Genomic DNA, 24,473 nt, shown 5'->3' with positions numbered 1-24,473 from the left:
TGGTGCAGAGACAGGAGTGACTAATGGATACCGATGAGCCAACTGTTGTGAATTAAAGGTCCACTTTAAAGTAATAATGCTATCTAGTTTCTTTTATGGTTCGTATCAGTTGTATCTGAACACCACCCAAGATTCTAAAGTGTGCACATACAGGTACAATGGTCTACGTTTACTTTGTGCTTTTATAAAGTTTTCTAGTCAACGACTTAAACCATTTTATAATTAAACTTTCCAACACTCTGTAGGTAGGTAAATATCTCAAATGGGAAACTGAGGTATGATTAGAAGCATTGTAGCTATTCAGTTACTTAAATGGAGATGTAAATTGAGTCATTTGCCAAGCTGGGACTAGAAACCATCCTTTCTACCTCTCCAGTCCTATGCTTTAACCACTAGACCAACATTTCGCCTCCTTTATATGCTCTTTTTGAGGTTTAGGCTTTGGCTACACTTACACTTCAAAGCGCTGCCGCGGCAGCGCTTTGAAGCGCTAAGTGTAGTCAAAGCGCCAGCACTGGGAGAAAGCTCTCCCAGCGCTGTCCGTACTCCACCTCCCTGTGGGGAATAACGGACAGCGCTGGGAGCCGCGCTCCCAGCGCTGGGGCTTTGACTACACTGGCGCTTTGCAGCGCCGCAATTTGCAGCGCTGGAGAGGGTGTGTTTTCACACCCTGCTGCAGCGCTGCAAATTTGTAAGTGTAGCCAAGCCCTTAGATTTTAGTGCTCTGGTTGGCTACAGTTTGGATGGCGTGCCTGGATTATGGTTGGGAAATACACTGGAGTATTACTAGAAATTAGTATCTTGTTATATCACTTGTTATGTATTTTCATGCATGGATATTTCTGACCTTCTTATGCTAGCAAAATTTAGGGTTCCAGTTTTGTCTTGCCTTTCACCCCATATATTCTTGTTGGAGTGTGTGGTGACAGACTATAAACTAGTGCAGATTCTAGCCCCAACTGACTGTCATTGCAGAGACAAGTTAAATCTTTCCTCCAGCTAAACTCATGTAACCTCTTTGACTTAATTTTAGTTGAGTTGCTACATGTGTAACTGAGGATAGAATTTGGGCCAGTATTTTTTCTCCCAAGGGGTAAAGTTTATAGGCCGCTTTCAGCCTTTGTTGTGAGAATGTTAAACCAGATAGTTATGCTGCTAATTATCAATGTCATACAATAACCCCCTTGTTTATCTTCGTTACTGAGTGAATACATCTTGTCATGAGTGATGTGGTGCAACTAATTGCAGAATGGCAGAACCACATATACTATGGCAGCTGCTCCTAAATCCTGCTTGTACAGAAAAACTGATTGTTGTAGTTTTTCATCTGAAAACACTTCTCATGTCTTGTTGCCACTTTCCCAACTAGTGCAGAAAATAGGATTAGAATTGTGTCAGGTTACTGGTCATATCCAACATCTCTCCAGGCATTCAGCAGTCATACTAAAGAGCAGGCTTTTTTCGCCCCTTATGCCAGGAAGCCAACATTGTAATTCAGAATTCTGAGTTGAATGCATGTACTGTATGTGTTGTGCACAGTCAGTACACAAAATGAGCGAAATATGGCCTGGATTTTAATTTGATATCAGAAGAATGTCCCTATATGCTAAATGGTAGATAATCAGTGATTTGTTTCATTAAAGGCAGGCAGACAGATATCAACCTTTGGAACAGAGTTACTTGCAGGCAGAAGGAAGCCTTTTTTGTAGTTGGTATGCTACTGGTGCCCTTGTAGTTAAGGTTGCCTGACGCTTCACATTTTAAGACCACCTTCTCCTTCAAGTGATTGTCTCTGTTGTATTCCCCTGAGGGGTAAGCATATTCACTATGTGCCTGGAGTTGGAGAACTCTGTAAGTCATGCCCATTGGTCCGCGCATGTACAGTGACTTGCCTTGTGCCCCCATCTGAAGTGATAAAGGGCGGGGTAGACCGACTGTGTCCCCAGTTCCCTCTCATTGCTGCATGATCCAGGTTGGAACTTTCAGTGTCCACATCTGTCATGCTTCTAAAAAAATCATAATTTTACATAGTTTTATGTTTTCTCTGTAGTTTTATTGGTTTATTTCTTTTCTAGTTTAGTACTTAATAGATTTAGAGTGACTTGAGGTTTTTTTCCCCCCAACCCTCTACCCTGACCCCAGGATGGGTACCAGACTATGCCTTGGACTCTGGGCTTCAAACACTGCATCTTCTGCCTGCGATGCTTCTTAGTCAGCAATGACCATCAATGCTGCCTCTTCTGCCAAGGAAAAGCTCACATTACGGTTAGGTGCAGTATTTGCCAATCCTTCCCCAGCCAGAGCTGAGAAGGCTGAACACTTTGTCTCTGAAAATATCTCATGGAGATGGCTATGAGACCACACTCAGACCAGGCTGGGGAACCCCCCTGTACATCCGTCTGATTCAGTGAGGAGTGCACCTCCTGCTACTATGTCCGACTCCGGTGCCAGCCAGACCATCCCTGCTGATCTCATGGTGGGGCTTAATTGGGAGGTTAGGAAGCACTCCCATAAGCCAGGGGCTAAGTCTTCCTCTAACTCCAAGAGAGTAGATGCTTCCTCCACTAGCTCGGCCCAAGTGGACACAGCACATTCCAAGTCCCAAAGACAGAAGAAAAAGCCCCAGAAACTATGGGATCCAACAGTTTGGTTGATGAACCTCTGATACTGCCATCACTGGCACCCCACAAGGCATGAGACTCACCCATACAGGGGAAGTCTTCAGTGCCAATACCAATGACAGGGAAGGAAAAAGTGACCCTCACACCAGGAAGATCCAGACTTGTGTCTGAACCTCAAGCGGTCTTTGCTTTACCAGACCCTCCACTTCCAGAGAGATCATATCCCCTCCATGGGATGTGCCCAGGGTATGGAGTCTCTCACTCTCCTCACAAGTCCTGTACTCTGTTCCATTGGCTCAAGTGGTACCACTGTTAGAACCGGAGTCTGCATTTTCCTCTTTCGATGAATCAGAACTGGGAGAAGAACCATCTATACCGTACTGCTCCTGTGCATCATCATGTAGACCTGCACATCCTTGGAAACAGTTACCCCTCATCCCCTTGGAACCACTGATACCCCATGCCTTGGGTACTCCCACAACTTCTTGTGGATCTGGCTTATGTGGCCCTGGGCACAATGTCCCTCTTCAGAATCTGCCTGATCCATAAGAGAATCGCTGTCTACTCCCTATCCCCTCCCGTCCCCCCAGAGGGATCCATTGAGCAGATTTGCAGATTCAGTAGCGAAGGAAGACTCTTATACCCTGGTCCTGATGGTTCTACTATACCTGGCTATGTTCCCATTCTACTCACCAGACAAGGGTGAGCAAAGTATGCCCATTGATAGATTTCAGGTGATGAATGCCATTATATCTTGCATCTTGAATAACCCTCATGTACCACCAGGACTTGCCTGTCTCTTCTTGGCCAGATGGCTTTGTGCACCTTCGTGACCTCTTTCAGAAGACTTCACCTTCACTGCCTTCAGACATGGCTCCAGTCCATGTACTCACCAAGCCATTACTCTTATGGACCTCAAGCTGACAGTCCCAGCCAGGGTATTGTCATCCTTCCTATGGTGGACAGAGCCACATCAGGTATGCTTGGGAGTTCACTTTCATCACTCCTCCCCCAAACAAAAGTATCATCACAGACATGTCCCCGGTAGGCTGGGGAGCCCATATGGACGACTGCATGACTCAAAGCACACAAACACATAAAGAATCAAGGATGCACATAAATATTCTCAACTTGGAGCAGTACAAAAGGTTTGTAAATCATTTAACTCACTCATTTGCTCTCATCATGTACTGATCATGTCAGGTAATACCACCACTGTTTTCTATATCAACAAATGGGGGAGTGAGATCCTCTGTTCTATGCCCAGAAGCAGTCAACCTCTGGAACTGGTGCATCAAATGTCAAATCATCATATCTTCCTGGGATGCAGAATGTACTCGTAGGCTTACTCAGCAGACACTTTGAGATTGACCACGAGTGGGGACTTCACGATACAGTGCTACACCACATCTTTGAACAATGGGGATCCCCAACCAGAGATCTAGTCTCTTCTAACACCAACATCAAATGTGCCATGTACTGCTCCAGGGAGCCCTTGGTCATCGCTCCTAGGGCAATGCTTCACCTAATGTCAGACCAGCTCAACTATGCCTTCCTGCCACTGCCACTCCTGCCTTGACTGCTCCACAAAATCTGACAAGACAGGGTGATTGTCATCCTCATCAATTTCTTGCATATGTCGTCCTGTCCACTGATTTCCCATCCCAAACATCCCTGATCTCCTGAACCAGTATGAGGACAAGTTTAAGCACATCTGATCCACCTCAGGGCATGGTGTTTGGATGGGCTTCTACATTAGAACAGGCATGCTCCTCGGCAGTACAAGACATTCTTTCTAACAGCAGGAAGGACTCCATTAGACAATGTTACAGGGTCAAATGGAGACATTTCATCTTGGGTGCAACATAAAGGGGTTCTACCAGAAGAGGTGGATATCTCCCTGGTCCTGGAGTATGTTCTGTCCTTAGAGTCATTGGGTCTTGTCCTCAGCACTTTGACAGTCCATCTGGCAGTGTTCAGTGTGTTCCAGTCTCTTGTGGAGGGTTACTCTGTTTTTATGAACCCACTAACTGCTAGATTTCAGAAGGACCTCCTCAGAACCTTACTCCCGCCCCCGCCAAACAGTTGCACATCAATGGGACTTGAATTTGGTACACTCAACTTTAATGAAACCCCACTTTGAGCCACTGGCATCTTCCTCCATGTACCTCCTATCCAGGAAAGTTGCCTTCCTGGTTGCTATCACTTTGGTGAGAAGAGTCTGTGAATTTGGAGCTATGTTGGCAGACCCACTGTTCACAGTGTTCCACAGGGATAAGGTCTCCTTACATCTACACCCTAAATTTCTACCGAAGGTGGTATCTTGCTTTCACATTAACCGTCCATTCACTTATCTGGTTACTTCCCAAAACCACATACCTCTGCAAAAGAATGTGGACTCCCTTCCCTCGACATCTGGCATGCTCTGGCCTTGTACGTGCAGAAGGGCTGAAGTTAACTATGCCAGGTGTCTGCCTCAGACTGATTTTCTTTTTTAAAGTTTCAGCTACCACGGTTGATCATATTCTGAGGATGAGATTAGGGAAAAAATGTGTTGGCTCATGTTAAAAATGTCTTACAGCCATTTTGTTGGGAAACTCTGGCACCTCATTCATTGGGACATAGACTTGAAGTTTGCCAGGGGGAATGCCCAGGTGTCGGGAATGTCCAGGTGTCAGAAATATGGCTTTTCCCATTTTTCGTGAAAATTTGGAGAAATTATAATCTTCCTACAAATCTCAGCACCTGCTCAGTAAGACTTGTTAGTGTTTGGCAGCTAAACTATCCAAAGATTCAATCCACTTTGGGTATGTGGCAGGCCAGGGCTGAGCAGGCCTTTCCGTGCAGTTGCTGTTCCTGGGTGTCTGTGATGCCACGCACTGGAACTCAGAGCATGAGAATTGTCTCTCCTGTGCTCTACTGGCACCCAGGGAGCAAGGAAAAGGAAGAAATCACCTGACTAGAATGCAGAAGGGTAAGAGGCAGTATTGCCAATCCCAAAGGATTAAAAAAAAAATCACGTTACCAAAAATTGGGGGGGGGGGGGGATGGGGGTGATGCTCCCACATTTATTAAGGGGAGTTTGGATGCTGATGCAGGAGCTTTACCCCTACATCTGCCCATCCCCTGCCCAGGAATTATTCTGCCTCATAAGTTCTTACCCCTCAGCCTCATTTTGCTCCTCTGGGGGCACTTCACCTCCCTCTGCCCATTCCTAGGCCTTGTGTTGCAGAGAGGCAGCATGTTGGGGAGAAGCAGGAGGGAGCAGAGCTGCCATCAGCTTCTGGGCTCTTCCTAATCTTGTCTCCCCTTCTGAGAGAATGGTGTCACCTCCTGAGGATGGGGGGAGAACACCACCTGATTCCTGAAGCTACGCTGGTTGACTGCTGTTCCCCAGGGGCGGGGGAGGTAGCCAACTGTGGGGGTTTCCCCCAGGTGGGGGCTGGGGCTGAAATTCTCAAGTGGGCTGGAGCTTCTTGCATCACCATGAAACTGGTTGCAGCCCAGCCATACTTGCAGGACTTGCGAAGAAATCGCAAGAGCTGGCAGCACTGAAAAAGCAGACGGGAGTTAATCATACTATTTCCCCCCCGTCCCGTCCCCCCCCCGCCCCCGCCACTTCTACCAGTGCACAGGACAGGACAGATACAGGGCTGTGTAGTGAAGGAGGCTGTTGTGTGTGGGACCTATATCTCGCTGGTTGCAAAAGTTTGAATTTGGGTAATTGGCGAGGCAGAGGATTACAGGAGGAGAAAGGATGTTTGAGGAATTAAAAGCCACCCTGGAGAATTGCATTTTGCTACAGCATTCTATGCTGTGCTGGGCAAGACACGTAAACCAAAGTGTTCTTCTTAAGTCACTAATTGTGTTCCTCTTTTTGTAGGTTCCTAACCTGTGAAAACTTTGTCAAATTTCCAGTATTGCTGAGCACTCATGACTGCAACTGAAGTTGACTGGAGCTGTGTCATGAACATATAAAAGTGCAAAGGGGGATTACTAATGGTTCCTCAGGGATCGGTCTTGGGACCAACCTTATTTAACGTTTTCATTAGTGACCTTTGCACAAAAAGTGGGAATGCGCTTATAAAATTTGCCGTGTAGCGGGACTTCGACTCACCTGGTGGCACTTCCTGTTGGTCGTCTGGGGAATTAGCTCTTCCCAGCCCAGAGCACCCTCTGCAGGCTGGTGTCCGGCCTGCCGCTGGCCCCCATGTCCCTCACGGACACTGGTGCCCCTCTATGTCAGGGTCCTGTCCCCAGCAGTAACCACCCCGGGGAACCCCCAACCTCCTAAGCCCACCTTACCTCAGTGGCTACTGCCAGTCATCATCTAGCCCCTACTCCCTGGGGCAGATGGCAGTCTGTAAACCACTCATCATTGGCAAGGGGGCTTGGGACAGCTGCCTCTGCCTATATCTGGGCTGCCCTTTGTGGGCCCTTAACTCGGCCTGCAGCCTGGGGCTTTGCTAGGCTGGAGCTCCCCAGCTCCCTCTGCCCTTCCCCAGCACTGCTCCACCCTAGATATCCTTCTCAGCTTCCCAGGCAGACAGGTCCTTCTCTCTCAAAAGGCGAGAGAGAGAGTGTCTCTGTTCTTCAGGCCCTCCGCCCTGATTGCACTAGCTACAGCTGTGGCTCTTTTTCCAATCAGCCCAGCTTTTTCCCTGCCACAGCCCTCTCCCAGGGCTATTTTAAGCTCTTCAGGGCAGGAGCGGGGTAACCACCCCGCTACAGACACAAAGTTGGGAGGTATTGCCAATCTGGAAGAGGACTGGAGATCTTGAAAACTGGAGTAAAAGAAATGGGATAACATTTAATAGTGCAAAGGACTAGCAAGATTTTTTGCTGTAAGCTGAGGACATATCAGTTGGAAGTGATGGAGGAAACAGACCTAGGTGTATTGGTTGATCACAGGATGATTATAAGCCACTAATGTGATGTGGCGGTGAAAAAGGTTAATGAGGTCCTAGGATGTATTTGGTGAGGTATTTGCAGTAGACAGGGAAGTGTTAGTATCATTATACAAGGCACTGGTGGGACCTCATCTGGAATACTGTGCAATTCTGGTCTCCCACGTTTGAGAGATGAATTCAAACTGGAACAGGACCAGAGAAGGGCTACTAGGATGATCCGAGGAATGGAAAACCTGTCTTATGAGAGGAGACTCAAAGAGCTTGGCTTGTTTAGCCTAACCAAACCAAAAGCTGAGGGGAGATATGATTGCTCTCTATAAATACATCTGAGGGGAAAATACCATTGAGAGAGAGGAGTTATTTAAGTGCCAATGTGGACGAAATAACAAATGGATATAAACTGGTCATCAACAAGTTTAGACTTGAAATTAGATGAAAGTTTCTAATCATCAGAGGAGTGAAGTTCTGGAACAGCCTTGCACGGGGAGCAATGGGGGGCAAAAGACATAACTGGCTTCAAGACTGAGCTTGATAATTTATGGAGGGGATGTTATGGTGAGACTCCTACAATGGCATATAGCTGATCTGCATCTGCTAGCAGCAAATCTCTCCAACGGCTGGTGATAGGACACTAGATGGGGAGGGTTCTGAGGGCGTAGCTACACTTACAAATTTGCAGCGCTGCAGCAGGGTGTGAAAACACACCCTCTCCAGCGCTGCAAATTGCGGCGCTGCAAAGCGCCAGTGTGGTCAAAGCCCCAGCGCTGGGAGCACGGCTCCCAGCGCTGTCCGTTATTCCCCACAGGGAGGTGGAGTACGGACAGCGCTGGGAGAGCTCTCTCCCAGCGCTGGCGCTTTGACTACACTTAGCGCTTGAAGTGCTAAGTGTAGCCACAGCCTCAGTAATTTCAGAGAATTCTTTCCCAGGTGTGTGTCTGTTAGATCTTGCCCAAAACCTCAGGGTCTAATTGTTCGCCCCACAGGGTTGGGAAGGAGATTTCCCCACAAATCAGAATGGCAGAGACCTTGGTGTTTTTTGCCTTCCTCTGCATCACAAAGCATGGGTCACTTGCAGATTTAAACTAGTGTCTCTGTAACCTGAAGTCTTTAAATCCTGATTTGAAGACGTCAGTAACTCAGACAGAGATTATGGGTCTATTATGGGAATGGGTGGGTGAGATTCTGTGGCCTGTAATGTGCAGAAGGTCAGACTAGATAATCATGATGGTCCTTTCTGACATAAAGTCTGTTTTCCAACTGTAAAAAGGTGATAACCGCTCTCCTCACAGGGGTGTGGAGAAGATTGGTATATCTAAGTGATTCAAAATTTCAATCAATGAGCCCCATGAAGAAATTTGTAATTTAATTCAGTGCATGATTTGAATGGTGTATTGTAAATAAGACCAGGACCACACATGGAATGAGGATAAAAAAAATACTGATTAACTACCCATTCACTGAATGAGGCAGGTGTCTTGCGGAAAAAAATAATATAAGATCATGTAATTAAAGTCATAAATGGATATTCACAAGAGGGCTGATTCAAGGTTGCATGATCAATCTTACGTTTGGCATTTTTGAAATTTTGGTGCATGGCTTTGCAACCTTAATGATCTATTAAAATATTTTTAATGTAATATACTACTAATATCAACAACTGGTTGTCAACAACCTCCCTCCCCCGCCCCCCCCCCAAAAAAACCCACAACAAAACAAAACAAAACAAAAACCTCATCCAATCTGTAATATTAGACTTTGTGGTCTCTGAGCTAGCAGTGAGGAACAGCAGGATTATGAAGAAGAAAATCAAAAGGATTTTGTTGTGACTAATCAGATACTAGAAAACAAAGTTCTCTTTGGCTGGTTCAGTCCAGTTTCATTCAATAAACTTTCTTAGATTAACACAGTGGTTCTCAAACTTTTCTACTGGTGACCCCCTTTACACAGCAATCCTCTGAGTGCGACCCCCATCATAAATAAAAAAAACCACTTGTATATTTAATGCAATTATAAATGCTGGAGGCAAAGTGGGGTTTGGGGTGGAGGCTGACAGCTTGCAACCCCCCATATAATAACCTTGTGACCCCCTGAGGGGTCCTGACCCCCAGTTTGAGAACCCCTGGATTAACAGATGATCTTTTGATTGCTAAGAAGCTTTAATGTGTGTATTTAAACGTTTATTACCTAGAAAACAACATGTTCTGAACCCTCACAAAATTCCAATGTGAGTGTTTATCGTATACAAACACTATTCATTATTGTGCCACTTCTGTGTGCACTGTTGAGGTGGCTGCACTTTATTGATAGATGTGATTCCTGCTGTGTTCCCATACAGCTGATACGCTCAACTAGTAAAGTCTGTAAACCACTTTATTATCTATTTGGATGAAAGGTGCTTTATAAATGTAAGATCATTAATGTTAAGCAGTTAAAGTTATACATTGGTTTAATTATGAAATGTTTGGCTTTGTGGGCAAGCAGTAGCTAGAACCTAATAACACTTGAAGTACAGAAAATAAGTAGTCTGCTGACCTTTTTGCTCTGTGGTTAACCATTACACAAAGCTGCATGGTAAAGGTCCACCTATTCATCCCTGCTATGTTTCTGTATGCTATCTCTTTCAAAACCTGTTGGCATTAGAATCAGCTGTATATCTTTTCCACTGGGAGGGTCTGCTCTTCAGGTAGACCTGTTCCCTGGTGTTTTAAGGAATTTGGCCACTTTCAGGTCTGCACTATAAGTACACTACATCTTTTACTTGCTCTTTTTTTGGCAGCAAAGGAATATGTGGGGATTTGAATTTTTTAAAATAGATGATTGCGTAGAAGAAATGGCTAACCCTGAACTCAGTGTAACAGAGACCATTGAATTTCACACACTAATTCTTGCCTCAAGCTCAGTAATTTAATGATGCTATCCTTTGAATGGGTGTGGGGTCTTTTTCTGAATGGGAGGTTTCTACTCTCTGTGACATCAACAGTGTTAAATAGGAGAATTTTCCAGGCATATGCGTTTTAATTTAATCATGCAAACCCCATTAATCTCAGAGTCATGTGATTAATTCTCTGCACATAACACAGAAAACGTCCCTTTTTCTTGTTCACATTAAAACAATTGAAATGCAAGGTGATGTATAAGTGCAAAGGATATATAAGCAAGTGCTCATATTAAAGGAATTTTTCTGAGACTCTTAATTTGGGTAAAACAATAAGAAAGTCACAAATGCAGGAGAGCAATAATCAGAGGCTTGGATCTTCAGACTCCTCTGAGCAAATATCTTCAGTTTTGGAGTCTGAATCTAAAAAGCACTATAATATACAATTTGAGCCAATATCTAATATGTTGGGATGTGGAATGGAACATAAACTGAGTTGAAAAAGGAAACCTAAGATAGCATTGACATATATAAAATATTAGGAGATTGAAAAGATTAGTATTGTTACCTTAGAAGATGAATAAAAGCGGGTATGATAAAAGTGTATAAAATGAGTAGAGAAGTGTCTGTCAGGCGTGTCTGTTCTCCCTGTCTCATAACACAAGAAGGGGAGACTTTCAATTAAATGAAATGTTGTGAAATTCAAAACTTTTTCATGCAACACAGGATTTAGACTGAAGAACCCATTGCCACAGGAAGTTATTGCCAGTATGGCAATTCCTGTGTTCCTATAATGTGCTGTTAACCAATCTAAACCTCTATCTAAAGATACGGTGAAAATACCACAGGCTTTGTTTTCCGATCTTTGTGTGTTGAGATAGTGAATAGAATTGTACTTCATTCATTTAATCGCACCCTTTGGGAATATTTATGTAGCCACATAAGTGATGTAGTAGTTTACTGTAGTAAAAGTCAGTTTGAAAACTGTATTAGTATATTACCGGTAGCTTAATTTTTATTTCAATTTGTTAGAAAACTGCTTTTGTACTACGGGGAAACTACATAATGCACTTGCATTCTGGACTTGATGATCCAGTAGTTCCTTTCTGTCTCTTGATATTGTGAAGTTAAGATCAATAGCCTACTTTTACATGGCAGGTTATCTGTACCTTAATGAAACATATGGAATTAACTGCCAAAGTTTAATTAAAATAATCACAATTGAAGATGTCTTGCTGGTTAATAGCTCCTATAATATTCCAAAGACTTTTGATTCCTGGAGATTTTTTTTTTAATTACTGATGGGTTCTTTCATTTCAACATGTTATTTTAAAGAACCAAAGCTCTTTACTCCACTCATTTGGTGGAAGTGTTTGTTTTGTTTTGTCACCAACAGTGCGATACATGCCTGTAAAGCACGTAAAGTCTTTACCTGTGGTCTGAAGGCAGAGTAAGAATAGATTCTGAATTACATTTTAGTACTTTGGATTCCAACTCACATAGTGTTTTATACTAACCTCCTACTTTGCAAGATATTGTATCTAGTGCAGATATTCTTTGGATCCTATGTACAGCACTATTGGAATACACTAAGTAGCACTAAAATAATCCAGCCATCTGCTTTACTACTAAAAGTAGTAAATTAGTTGTAATGAATTTCAGCTCAGGGGGCCAGCTTCCCTCCTTCTCTGTGGATGTAGAACAGTGTAGATTGAACTCTTTTTCCCTTTGTTCTCACAAGGTCACAGAGTTGGCAACAGATACCACTGCTCCCCTTGCCTGGGAGCTCTCTGAGCTGCAGCTTTATTTTATCTCAGGCTCAAAAGGAGCCCCGTGGAGGGCTCTTCCTGAGAGAGATACAGAATTGGATCATCTGGCCAAAATGACTCTGTAGCTTCCCAGGCACTGTCCTTTTATGTGGCCTACGCTGGCTGGCCCACTCTACTGAAGAGTGGAGATTATGGGTATTTTGCACTACTCTGCCTCTGCTTCTGGCTAACTATTTGGCATGAGGTCCCCACATGCTGGAGTCTGCTGAGTGTCAGAGCCCAGGAAGTGAATTTGGGTACATTGTTGATTCCTGACATGAACATAATTGACTTGCTAAAGAAATGCTGGATTCTTTCAATTTGCAATTTTTTAAATTGCATCCATACATCTGAGTATAATAATGACTTTTATCCCATGCAGGAAGAAAAAAATGTGGTTTATTAATACCACTAGAACCCTAGTGCACAATTACAGCTGGACAAATAATATATTAATGAGCACAATCACTATGTTAGAGAACATACGGATTGTTTTAGTTTCAAGAGCTGATGAATAAGCAGTGATATGATATCAGTATGTGAAATTAAAGAATGCTATACAGGAGACAGGGTAAATAGAAGCACTCACACCTTTTCTTAAAATCCAAAAAACAGGGGTCAGTCAGTGAAACTGGCAACATTTAAAACTGGTAATTGGAAATATTTGTATACGATGCATAATTAAACTGTGAAACTTATTTCCATAGGTATCACAGAGGCAGGGAGTTTAGCAAAATTAAAAAAGGGCTATCCATTTCTACTTATGAGAACATAATACTAGATGGGATTAAAAAAAAAAACAAAGGCATAAACACGCTTTTTTCAACATGCAAACTAGCCACTAACTGGAGAAGGAAGACGTTTCCCCTATGGTGTTATTAACTATACCCTGTCACGATAGGGTTTCTAGCAAAAGAATCTCATACTAACTTCTGTTGGTGACAGGATCCTGACCTTAGAAGGACCAGTGTTCTGGCCGAATTCCTACGTCTGATTCCTAATTTGGTCTGTTTGTATAGTTATACTGTTATCTCTGGAAGCCACAGATACTTTTCCATACTCCCATTTAATAGAAGCCAAAACAGCTGAAAAAGCGAATTCTGTTTCTATTACCTCTCATCAACCCACTTTCATTTATCTCAGAGAAAATAACATGAACAGTCATATTAAGTTCACTGTTTGCATCAAATGTTATAGTTTGTTTTTTGTGTCAATACCAAATGTTCATTAGAATGTAAACATCTGGGCATTTAAAGGCTATTAAAATCTACAGAGTAGTATTAAAATACTTAACTGTGTATATAAAAGCTTAATTAAGCTAATATATTCATAATAGGTTTGTGTTCATACATACTTATGTTACCCACAAACAAAATCTTTTTTAAAAGCATATTTCCACCTTTGTTGTAGTTGAGATGGGTAATAATTTTAGCATCACTTCACGTTGGGTATGTTTCACATGAGTTTCAGTAGGTCCTTGATTCTGCACTGTGCCATTCAAAATGTGTCAAAATTGCAGGATGCTGTTCACACTATGTATGAGGCACTTCTTTGGTTCAGTGCGGATGGTTTTATACCATTAAGTTGCTTTCTAAGTTTCAGATCAGTTTGAATCCAGAATGGCAAAGACAAAACTTTAATAAAAAAAAAAAATCTGCCAAGTTTTATTGAAGTCTATGGACTGTGCACAATTTGTAAGTGATCACTAAAATGTATGGGATTGTGGTCAACCTAGATGACCTATCATGTGAACAATTATCAAAATTTCATTATGAAATTCAAATGGAATAATGAAGATTACTTAAAGAATCACTGTCAAAGTACAGATGGCATAAAGCTTTGCTTTGAATTTTGAGACAAGGTCCATGAATCAAAATATATTTCTCTCAATCTGGGTATTTTCTTTTTTACACGCTGAAAACAAAGTAGTGGAGTTTCACATAATATGGGGTTTCTGTTGCAAAAGGTTGGCACATCTTAAGTGTCATATTCTCAACACACACCACAACACCTGTAATTATTTTACCAGGCAGTGAATTCAAGCAGAATAGACTCTTAACTGAAAACATTTGGGTTAATTTCCCTTAATTAAGTCTTGAGGGAAAGGAGGTGACTCTTTGTTTGTATGTTTGTTTTTCTTTTTATCTTATTTTTAAACATCACAGCTGACTAATTTGTTCCCTTAGAAATGTCCCTTCTCCCTTTTTATTTCTCTAACTCACTGCCACCTTATTGCAACAGAGGAAGGATGCAATCTGTTAATGCTGTTTAGTGTATTGGCTAAAGTGGGGTGTCTCAGGAGCTGAAAGTTGCTATTCCAGACCACAGCCATCCTCTCAAGCAAACAGCAGTCTGTGCAGTGACTGATTTACATCAGTGGGAGGTGCATTTTAGTGTGGACACTTACAGAGTTAGGTTGATATAAGGCAACTTACATTGACCTAACTTAATCCTTCAGAAAGAGAAATCACATGCTCTTCCTTTAACTGGTGGGTTTGGGGATAAAGGTTAAGTGAAACATTACTTTGCATTTTTCATTCAACCCAAATCTAATACTTTATGCATTTAAATCAGTGATACTCCGACTGAAGCTCACAAGCCGCAAGTGGCTCTTTAAGTGTGTCTTGCGACTCTTTGCAGCACACAATATTAAACGACTGTGATTTAATTATTAACCAATGAGGATGCTTTTACTATGTTGTTAACCAAATAAGTTATCAACTTGCACTAAGTTATTAATTTACTTGCTGTGAGAATAATATATTACAAAAACTAAATATTTCCCCATTATACTTTTTAAATATGAATAGTACTAGAGTAAATGAAACAATGAATTCACATTACTGTGGGTCTTTTGTGTAATGTTGATCACTAATTTGGCTCCTGAACCACTAAGGTCTGAGATCACTGAGTTAATTAGTCTTGTAGGACTTGGAAAAGATTTATGTAGCTCGATTAACTAGGTATTTTAAATATATGATCTATCTTGATTGATCTGTGTGAATGGAATTGTTACTTTTTAAAAAAACTGGTTAATGAAGCATATTTAGTGATAAAAATATCTTGTACAACAGTTGCTTGTTTATAATCTGTCTTTGGGTGTCTTGATTTGATATACATGTGTGGAAAAAGAGAAATAATAGACTGTTTAAATAGGCCATAAAAGCACCATTATGGAAGCACAGACCTCAGACTATGTTGCACTGTGTACAATATGAATTAAATAGTCGACAGCTGTATTTCCAGTGACTTGAATCTGTCTTTGTTCTTCATTTCTAGTCTGCAGTGGCGGCCCCAGGCCCCAGCACACCAAGCGCGTGCTTGGGGCGGCATGCCGCGGGGGGCACTCTGCCGGTTGCCAGGAGGGCGGCAGGCGGCACCGGTGGACCTCCCACAGGCGTGCCTGCAGGAGGTCCACCGGAGCCGCGGGACCAGCAGACCCTCCGCAGGCACGCCTGCGGGAGGTCCACCGGAGCCGCGGGACCGACGACCGGCAGAGCGCCCCCCGCAGCGTGCCGCCGTGCTTGGGGCGGCGAAATCGCTAGAGCCGCCCCTGCTAGTCTGGCATGGGGAACTGAAATTGCCCATGCTTTTCAAAACCAGCGAAGCCAGAGAGACCAGTGAATATTTCCTTATAGATATATTTTAAGTTTCTTGTCCCTTATTGTCTAAAAAGATACATGGCTAGTGATGAGCCAGCAAGTCTGTTCTTAGTAACCTTGGGAATATGTGAGTTCATTGTAAATGTGTCACCTACCAACTTACTGAGTCACATTATGAGCCACCATGTTTTGACATGAATTCTAGAAGGTTTACCTTCAGACATCATGCTATTCTCCTGTTGTCATTTTTTGACACAGTAACATTACTCATAAAATTTCTGTTGGGGGCAAAACTTCTGTGAATGGAGAAAACATGTGACAACTATTTCAGATGTAACAGGGGACTCAAAATATCTAACCTTCCCACATATTAAAGCGGTGCAAAATTGTGACAATTTTTCATATGTACAGTTTTCCACTATTCTGAGTGACTCTGCACTCAAATTGTTTGCACTAAATTATATTAAATCTTTCACATTTTCAATGAAAAATAGTTTGAATTTTAAAGCCATTTCTTCCTGGAAGTGGTGGTCCTCTTTTGCTCCGAAATGGGTTGGTTTTGTCCACCTTACAAGTGATAAAAATGACATTATGTAGCAATGGTTTTGGTGAAATAGTTTGTAACAAAGGCCTCAAATAATGTTAAGCATGTGAAGTCATGCATAATATTAATCACCTGCCTAAGTGTTTACAGATTTGAGGCCAAAATGTGGGAGAGGAAGGAACGGCTCAGATTTTGAGGAGTTTTATCTTTTGTTTTGTATGTTTCACAACTCTTTCTCTGCTACACACCATCTGTTTCTGAGCCTTGCCATGCCCTTACAAATCTGTCCGTCATAGACAATTGGTTATGAAGGCATCATACATACCATAACTATGAGAAGATAAGATGGTCTATTAATTTTATTTTAAATATTTTGACTAATTGTTATTGTTTCTTGTCTTCCTAGGAACTAACTTCACCCTTGCAGAACTAGGAATCTGTGAGCCCTCTCCCCATCGAAGTGGCTACTGCTCAGACATAGGAATACTTCATCAAGGCTACTCCTTGAGCACCGGCTCTGATGCTGACTCAGACACAGAGGGAGGAATGTCTCCAGAGCATGCTATAAGGCTGTGGGGGAGAGGGATAAAATCCAGGCGCAGTTCCGGTCTGTCAAGTCGTGAAAACTCGGCGCTTACACTGACTGACTCTGATAATGAAAATAAGTCAGATGAGGAAAACGGTAGGCCTGTTTCTTGAATATATGTTTTAATATATATCTATAAGAACATCTGGTGGTATTTTTTGCATATAAATGAGTCACTTAAATTTCCTTACTTTTCCTTGTCCACTTGCCTTAAAAAAAAAAGGTAAATTAAAAAAATTACTTTACCAGAAATGACAGGAGAAATTATTATATAATGTACCTGTAGTATGTGTTTTAAATAACACTTTAATGAATGGTGCTCTTATTCTCCAATAAACTGCATAGCAAAGAATGTGATCTGAAAAACCACAACCTATAGGTATTTGCAGGGCTTTTTTAATGGCAACCTGGATTTTGTCTTAAAGATGTTCTCAGAATACCAGCTTATTTTATACTTTAATTTACAGACAGCAATGCTTCATGTCTATTACTGAAGAGGAAACTTGGAGCAGATTGTGGAATTTAATAATGACAAGTATGATGAAACTTGTCAGGAAAAAAATTCATATATTTGATTTTACTCATAGTGTGAAATAAGGTTAACAGTTTTCAACTTATTAAAACCATATTAACTCACAGTCCATAGGACTCTTGTTCAGGTATTCTCATGAAATTTTGAAAGCATTATCTGAATCTAAGGTTTCTAATAATTTAATGGTAAGTACATGCAAGGTTTTATAATGCAAATGTATGTCTCAGAGTGACTCAAAAAGATATGTATATATCTATTTAGTATGGATTCTTAGCTGTTTAATTAAAAAAAAAAAAGGTAAATTACTTAACGCACAACCCATGTAGGACAAAACACATGGGCAATGATTTGTTGTAAATAAAAACTACATTAACCTAACTCCACTTGAAATGTTTACAAATTAGTTAAATTCATATAAAACAACTTAAAACTAATTTCTCAGCAACATTCTGTGCCTACTTTAAAAAAATGCCTAGCTAGTGAAGTTGACTTGCTATGGATAGCAATGCAGTCCCTGCCTTCAATAATTCTCCACAGAAAAATGTAAATAACGCAGAAGTGTATAAGCCAAAGTTACTCTAAAAAAACACAAAAACAGTCAAGTTTAATTCTGAAATAAGCCATTTTGGGGAGATAAAGAATAGTGTTCCACTGTGGCATCAATAGAAACATTCAAGGCAACTGCTTGATGTCAACTACTGCAATAGACTCCCTACTATGTTATCTGGGGATTTCAAATTATGGTGTGTTGACACATTCAGCACCTTCAGGTATTTATCTGAAACGGACTTTTATTTTATTTTAAGCTTTCTTCTAGGCAAAGCGGATATTCAGTCTCCACCCCCGCTCATGCCAATTTCAGCAGTACCAGTATGTTAGGATTTGAAATGCAAGCAGTTAAATGTTAAAGAAGATGAACAAAAAACAAATGAAACTTTTCAAAATGTTAGAAATATATGACCAAGTTAGACTTAAAGAGCCAAATTTAGCCTTCAGTAGATACAAGCAACTCTCACTGATTTCAGGGGAAACAGTAGGCATGTATTTGAGGCAAGAAGTTAGCCCATAATCTTTGTATTTTCCATGAATATTGTGGCATGCATTTCTTCATCAAAGTATACGGGCGGTGTATGTTTAATAGTAATGGCAGATACTAGGAAAGGAAACAACCAGTGTTAAAAATATATATATGTAAATATACACTGACTCACTCTACTATTTGATAAACGTATGTGCTTTGTACTCTCATGCATACAATACATTCGCTTAATGGCCTGACCCAGAATCCATTGAAGACCACGAAAAAACTCCCATTGACTTCAGTAGGCTTTGGATAAGTCCCAATAATTGTTTCAAATGAATGAACTGACTAAGGAAGTTCTTTCCATTACTATTCAAGCTCAAAGATTGGGTTTGAGTCTACCCCTGCTGAGGTCAATGGCAGTTTTAATATTGACCATGGTGGACATGATGACCAACATATTGGGTTTTGCCTGAGAGTTACCTCTATCTAATCTATCTAAGCTATCTAGAAAATGCATTTCAAAAAGGTAGTTTTTCAAACTGTTGTTTACCAAAACAGGAAGGACACTGTAAAATGATGTGCAAGACTAAGTATATCAGATTCACTTTTGAATGCACAGTATTAGCATTGTATTTAGTAAAGCTTTTATGATGCTAAATGTTTCTGTATGGTTAGCTGTAAAATATTCACACAGATGTGAAATGTCTATTATACAAGCAGAGGTGTTAACTTCAGAAAACTTCATAGTCTCCCTCTCTGACAAATCCTGTTTAGCTCAAAAAATCAGTTCTTTTTCACATCACTGATTTTATGAAGTTTGGGAATGTATTATCATATAGATTGACAGGTGCCCCACTAGGGTTCAGCACAACTGCCTGGACACTTACGAAGCCATCATTAATTTCTTTCACTTGTGTCCAGCAATGGTTTTCTACATAATAAACACTGTGTCCTTCAGAACCAAATCAATAACCTGTTAGATATGCTTCTCTTGAAGAGGAAGTAACAAGAATCTACACTTCAAGAGAAATGCATTCTCCAGTACAGTTTCAGGAGTCATAGGCATAAAACAAGACATTTCTTGGTATGGAATTTTATACTTTGCCCATAACCACATTAGTTGAACTCATGATGCATAGATTTCATTGAGTTTATTTAAAGCACTGCATGCCCTTTTTCTTGATATGGTTCAGCTGCTTTATTGCAATACACTATTACAACTCTAAAAAGGTGACATTTTTGATACTGAGATGTTAATCACAAATTCTATCATTCCACTTCAAAATAATAAACTGTCAATTTTCTTTTAATATTAAATCAATGTTGGTATTTCTCAGTACATTTCCAAGTAGTACAGAGGTAGCTTAATTGCTATAAATCACACTAATATTACAATTTTCAACACTTCTGCTAATTCAAATCCATTTACAAGGTTTAGGACAATTTTTTTGCTTTTAGAGTTGGTATGATTGACTGTTATCTTAAATTAGAATTGTGTGAGCCTTAAATTAACAGGTTTGAAATGCATATTGATAAATTGAAATAATTTAATGTCAATTCATTTAAATTTGTTGATTTACTTGGGCAGAAACTCTTTCCTGACAAAACAGGATATTGAAGATCCAGTTGGAAAAACAACACTTTTTTTTTATTTTTACAGTGCTGACACTTTTTTTCAATACATTATCCTAGAATTTAGCATCATGTCTTGAAATGTAACTTTTTTTATAATGCTGTCTGTAATTGGTGTGATCCCTTGTAAGAGAGGCATCCAACTAGAAATTGAATATGTAAGGGCAAACAATACTCTTGTGACCATGATCAACTGAATTCAGAGCTTCTGGTTAACTAAGTCATTACAGGTGTTCATCCAAAAAATGTACAGCAGACATTTATAAGCAAGTTTGATTTATCTCGCACCTGGTGTGCCTTATGCTAGGTAGGCAAAAAGAGTCAGTTTTTGGGACCCACAGGTTGTGGAGTATACACTCAAATTTATCAGAGTACCAAAGCTTTCTGTTCTCTTGGTGCTCTGCTAGTTGCGTCTCATCTACAGGGGGCACTATTAAGTGGCAATAACAGTATCTCACAAAATCCTGGGTGGTTACTGATGGCAAATGGTGATTTATAATAGTAACCCCTGTAAAAAAGAGTTTACCATGGAGGGTGGGTGTTAAAAGAGGGATTTTGTTAATTGTGAGAGGTGGGTTTGAAGTGATGCTGTCTCCCCAAGAATAACATTGGAGATGCTCAAATCCCAACCTATGCCCACATGAATTTGGTTAGGGCCAGGTTGTGCCACTCTTACTGATGCTTAGTCACAAATTACTCACTAATGTACAACTTAGCATGAATAAAAGGGTAGAACCTTCCCCTTACAGTATATGGGTCAGATCGTCAGCTGGTATAATCAGTGTCACTCAATTAAAATCTTTTTCAGTGGTGCTACTTTATACTATCTGAAGAGCAGGCTAATTTAACCCTACAATAGTTACAGAATTGGGACTATACTCATGTAAGACATGAGTGTGAGCTGCATATTTGTGCCCTTACATTCTATGTTGTGAAAACATGAGACTGACTTTAAAAGTAGGTTGGCTTGTAATGGAAACTAATGTAAAGCCATTTAAACTAGAAGGATCACTATCATTTGCTTGGTATATAAATATTGCAAATTGATGAATAAATCCTAAATTAACTTTTAATTACCTTCCCCATCCCCTCCAAAAGCTATTCTAATTATGTAAAAAGCAACAGAGTCCTGTGGCACCTTTAAGACTAACAGACGTATTGGAGCATAAGCTTTCGTGGGTGAATACCCACTTCGTCAGACGCATGTCTAATTATGTTTTTTTTTTTAAAAGACAGATGACATTGTGAGGTTGTGATCAGGTAGAGGGTATAAGACTTACTGGGCTAAAACACTGATTTGCCATGAATTGCATTTGTGGGTGTTGCAGCTTATTGATCCTGCTTTGCAACTGTCCAGTGTGGCCCTTATGCCAGACAGGCATTGTTCAAGTAGAGCAGTGCGCTTACCAGCTCTTTTACACCCAGGGCTGCAAGGGAAGATGGGGTGGAATTTGCTACCTTCACTCTATGCTCCATGAACATTTTCCAACATAGGGGGAATCTTCAGCTAGCTCGTTATAGCAGTTTTATGACTCATTTGCATTCCCGAAGCAATGTAAATTGTATTCTATTCAGGTTCTTAGGGTGCCCAACTCTATGGTATTTAAAGGCTAGGCTCTGACCCACAATCACTGATTGTGTTATGGAATGTTTTATTGATCAGCTAATGAAAAGATTAGAAGTAGGGAGCAATATGTTTGAGAACATGGAATGACTCAAGATTCAGTGTTTTGGGATAAAATAAAGCCAGTGAATTAAGCACTTCAACAAAATTATAGAAAGCAAAATGGGTGATGAAAAAGAAATGAACTAACCTATCAAGATCTTTCCTGCTAAGCGGTATTTTGAACCAAGTAACACTTTGTAAGCACTTTGTCTATGTATCAAGAAGACAGTTATTAAAAGAAAGATCAGCTGGCACTATGAAAGCAAGTCAGTGTTGTGTTTTGGGATGGAGTCAGAACAACCGTGTCAATGGTATGGACTAGGAGTGCAACGCAGCATATACTTGGGACCAGTCAGCAATTCCTCTCCCTGAGATTCATAAAATTACTAATATTGATGTCATGAAGGCAGCTAAACAATACCTGATTTACAGCGATTAAAGAGGAGAGTTAAACAGACCTGAGTGTCAATGGCATATCAAAGAAAACACAGGCCATAGTAATGAAAAATAGAAACAGGAGACAGCATGTAGACTCAAGATACCCACCAGTAATGCACCACTGCAAACGTTGAAAGGAACAAATACAGTGCAGCTGTACCCATGAGCAACATTTTCAGATTGGTATGAATTTAAACCAGGCTAAATGCTAACACCTTAAGGAGAGTAACCAGCTATAGCATAAAAGAAGATAGCTGGATGATACTTCATATTTTACTGATGGCTTATTCCAAGGGTATTATGATGATGCATCTATGTCAGCAATCATTGAGTTAGGTTGACCACATTTGATTTTGGCTGCCGCTTTCCTATATCAGCACCTTAATTGCACATACCTGATACTATCATTGGGAACAGCAGGACATAACATAACATAAAATGATATTTTTTCATTATTATGTTGTTTTAAATGTATTTAAGACTTCTAGTGTAATGTAACTAATATCAAATATTTCAATTGTTTTGAAATAACTTTTTTCTCAGCTTTACATTTATATGTCAGAAGGTAAATAAAATCAGTTTTATGGGCAGAGGAGACCTCTCAAGACTCAAGTTATATTATTAAGGTAAAGAGTCAGACTACCAAAGTGACAGATAAAATTGTATCTAAGGTGTAGTGGCCCTCAATTATATAGAAGAACAAAAAGCAAGGGAAATAAACCTATATCAGATTTCCGTAGAGCAAGGAAATATTTCAGCGTTATATGGTGTTAATCTGTGCCGAAATGTTAAATGCATCCGCTGTGAGATACATGCTTTAAAATAATTACTGTATAGATAAATAAGGACCTGCAGAGAATGACTCTGAAAATCAACAGAAACAACGAGGAGTACTTGAGGCACCTTAGAGACTAAAAAATTAATTTGGGCATAACGTTCCGTGTGCTAAAACCCATTTCATCAGATGCATGGAGTGGAAAATACAGTAGGAAGATATATATAACAGTACATGGAAAGATGGGAGTTGCCTTACCAAGTGGGGGGTCAAGACAATTGAATTAATGTGGGCTATTATCAACAGTATGAAAAATCACTTTTGTAGTGGTAATCATGGTGGCTCATTTCAAAAAGTTGACAAGAAGGTGTGAATAACAGTGGAGGGAAATTGGGGAAATTAAAAATCAGAGGCTATAATTAAATTAAAGGCCAGATTGTTGCTTTAAGTCCCAGGCTACATTTTATGGGGCATGCAGTTGAGAGGCTGCAGTCAGGAGACCCTGGGAGAGTTCTGAAGTGTCGCATAGAACTCTTGCCACCGTCCCTAGATCTCACACAAGTGAGTGACAGCTTTGCCACCCATTTAGAGTGCAATATGGGATATGAGCCCTTAGCCCTGACCTCTCCCAACCTTTCTGAAGATTGTACTCCCTATTTCTGATGGAAAATGGTTTCTGCACAGGATCACACACACAGAGTACATCCTTGTGGAGCCAACCATTAACTGGTTGGGAGAATCCCAAAAGGGTGAACAATTTTCAGGAACACCATCCATCAACACTAAACATGTCAAACCCTATGGGATGTAGGACTGCATCAGCCCCTGTTGACCTATATATTTTTTGTCTTCCCCTTCCCTTCTTATTTTTTTAAATGGTTTAAAAGTTTGAATTTTTCTTTTTCTTTCATGGAAACAATAAGACAAGTTTACATCACTTATTGTAACATCACTATCGAAACCTAGCAAAATGGAAGACAGATTTGGTAACAAAAATCATATTTTTGTTTTGTATTGCAGAGGGTTTATTACACAAGAGCATAAGAGGACAAATAATTTTAAAAAATCGCTTGTGTCCTTTTAAAATTATTTTAAAGCTCGCGGTATTAAATGCCACAGTTAAGCTTGTAATGCCACTATGATGTATATTCTAAATCTGAAAAGAAATGCACTCACATAAGGTAACCTAAGTTGGTGTTGACCTTGTTTTTTGTTGCTGTCTCAATCAAAAATGGAATGAACACCATAATTTGGCATTTCCCCAAGATACCATGGAATCAGAGACTTCTATTTATGCTAAAAAACAAAAGATAAAATGTTACCACATGGGGAAAATGTAGAGAGAACAGGTCAAGATTTAGGGCTCTACAACTGAGATGTTTTACTTATTTTCACTGTCTTGATCTTGGGCATGTTGCTCTCAATATTGTTTTTCCTTGCATTTTCGTTCAACTTTATAT

The 24,473-nt window shown here is 40.5% G+C and overlaps 1 protein-coding gene across 1 annotated transcript in view; it reads left to right on the top strand.

Annotated features, from left to right (window-relative positions):
• TENM2 (teneurin transmembrane protein 2) overlaps positions 1 to 24,473 on the top strand; it is a 966,597-nt gene that overhangs the window by 207,666 nt on the left and 734,458 nt on the right. Inside the window, exon 5 of the mRNA XM_045027903.1 lies at positions 16,767 to 17,042. Within this exon, the coding sequence (XP_044883838.1) occupies positions 16,767 to 17,042 (276 nt within the window). The remainder of the gene's footprint in view (positions 1 to 16,766; positions 17,043 to 24,473) is intronic.

The sequence above is a fragment of the Mauremys mutica genome, chromosome 8, assembly GCF_020497125.1.
Source record: "Mauremys mutica isolate MM-2020 ecotype Southern chromosome 8, ASM2049712v1, whole genome shotgun sequence".
Taxonomy (NCBI): domain Eukaryota; kingdom Metazoa; phylum Chordata; order Testudines; family Geoemydidae; genus Mauremys; species Mauremys mutica.
Note: the sequence above shows the minus strand (reverse complement) of the source record. Positions and strands in the feature narration are given on the sequence as shown.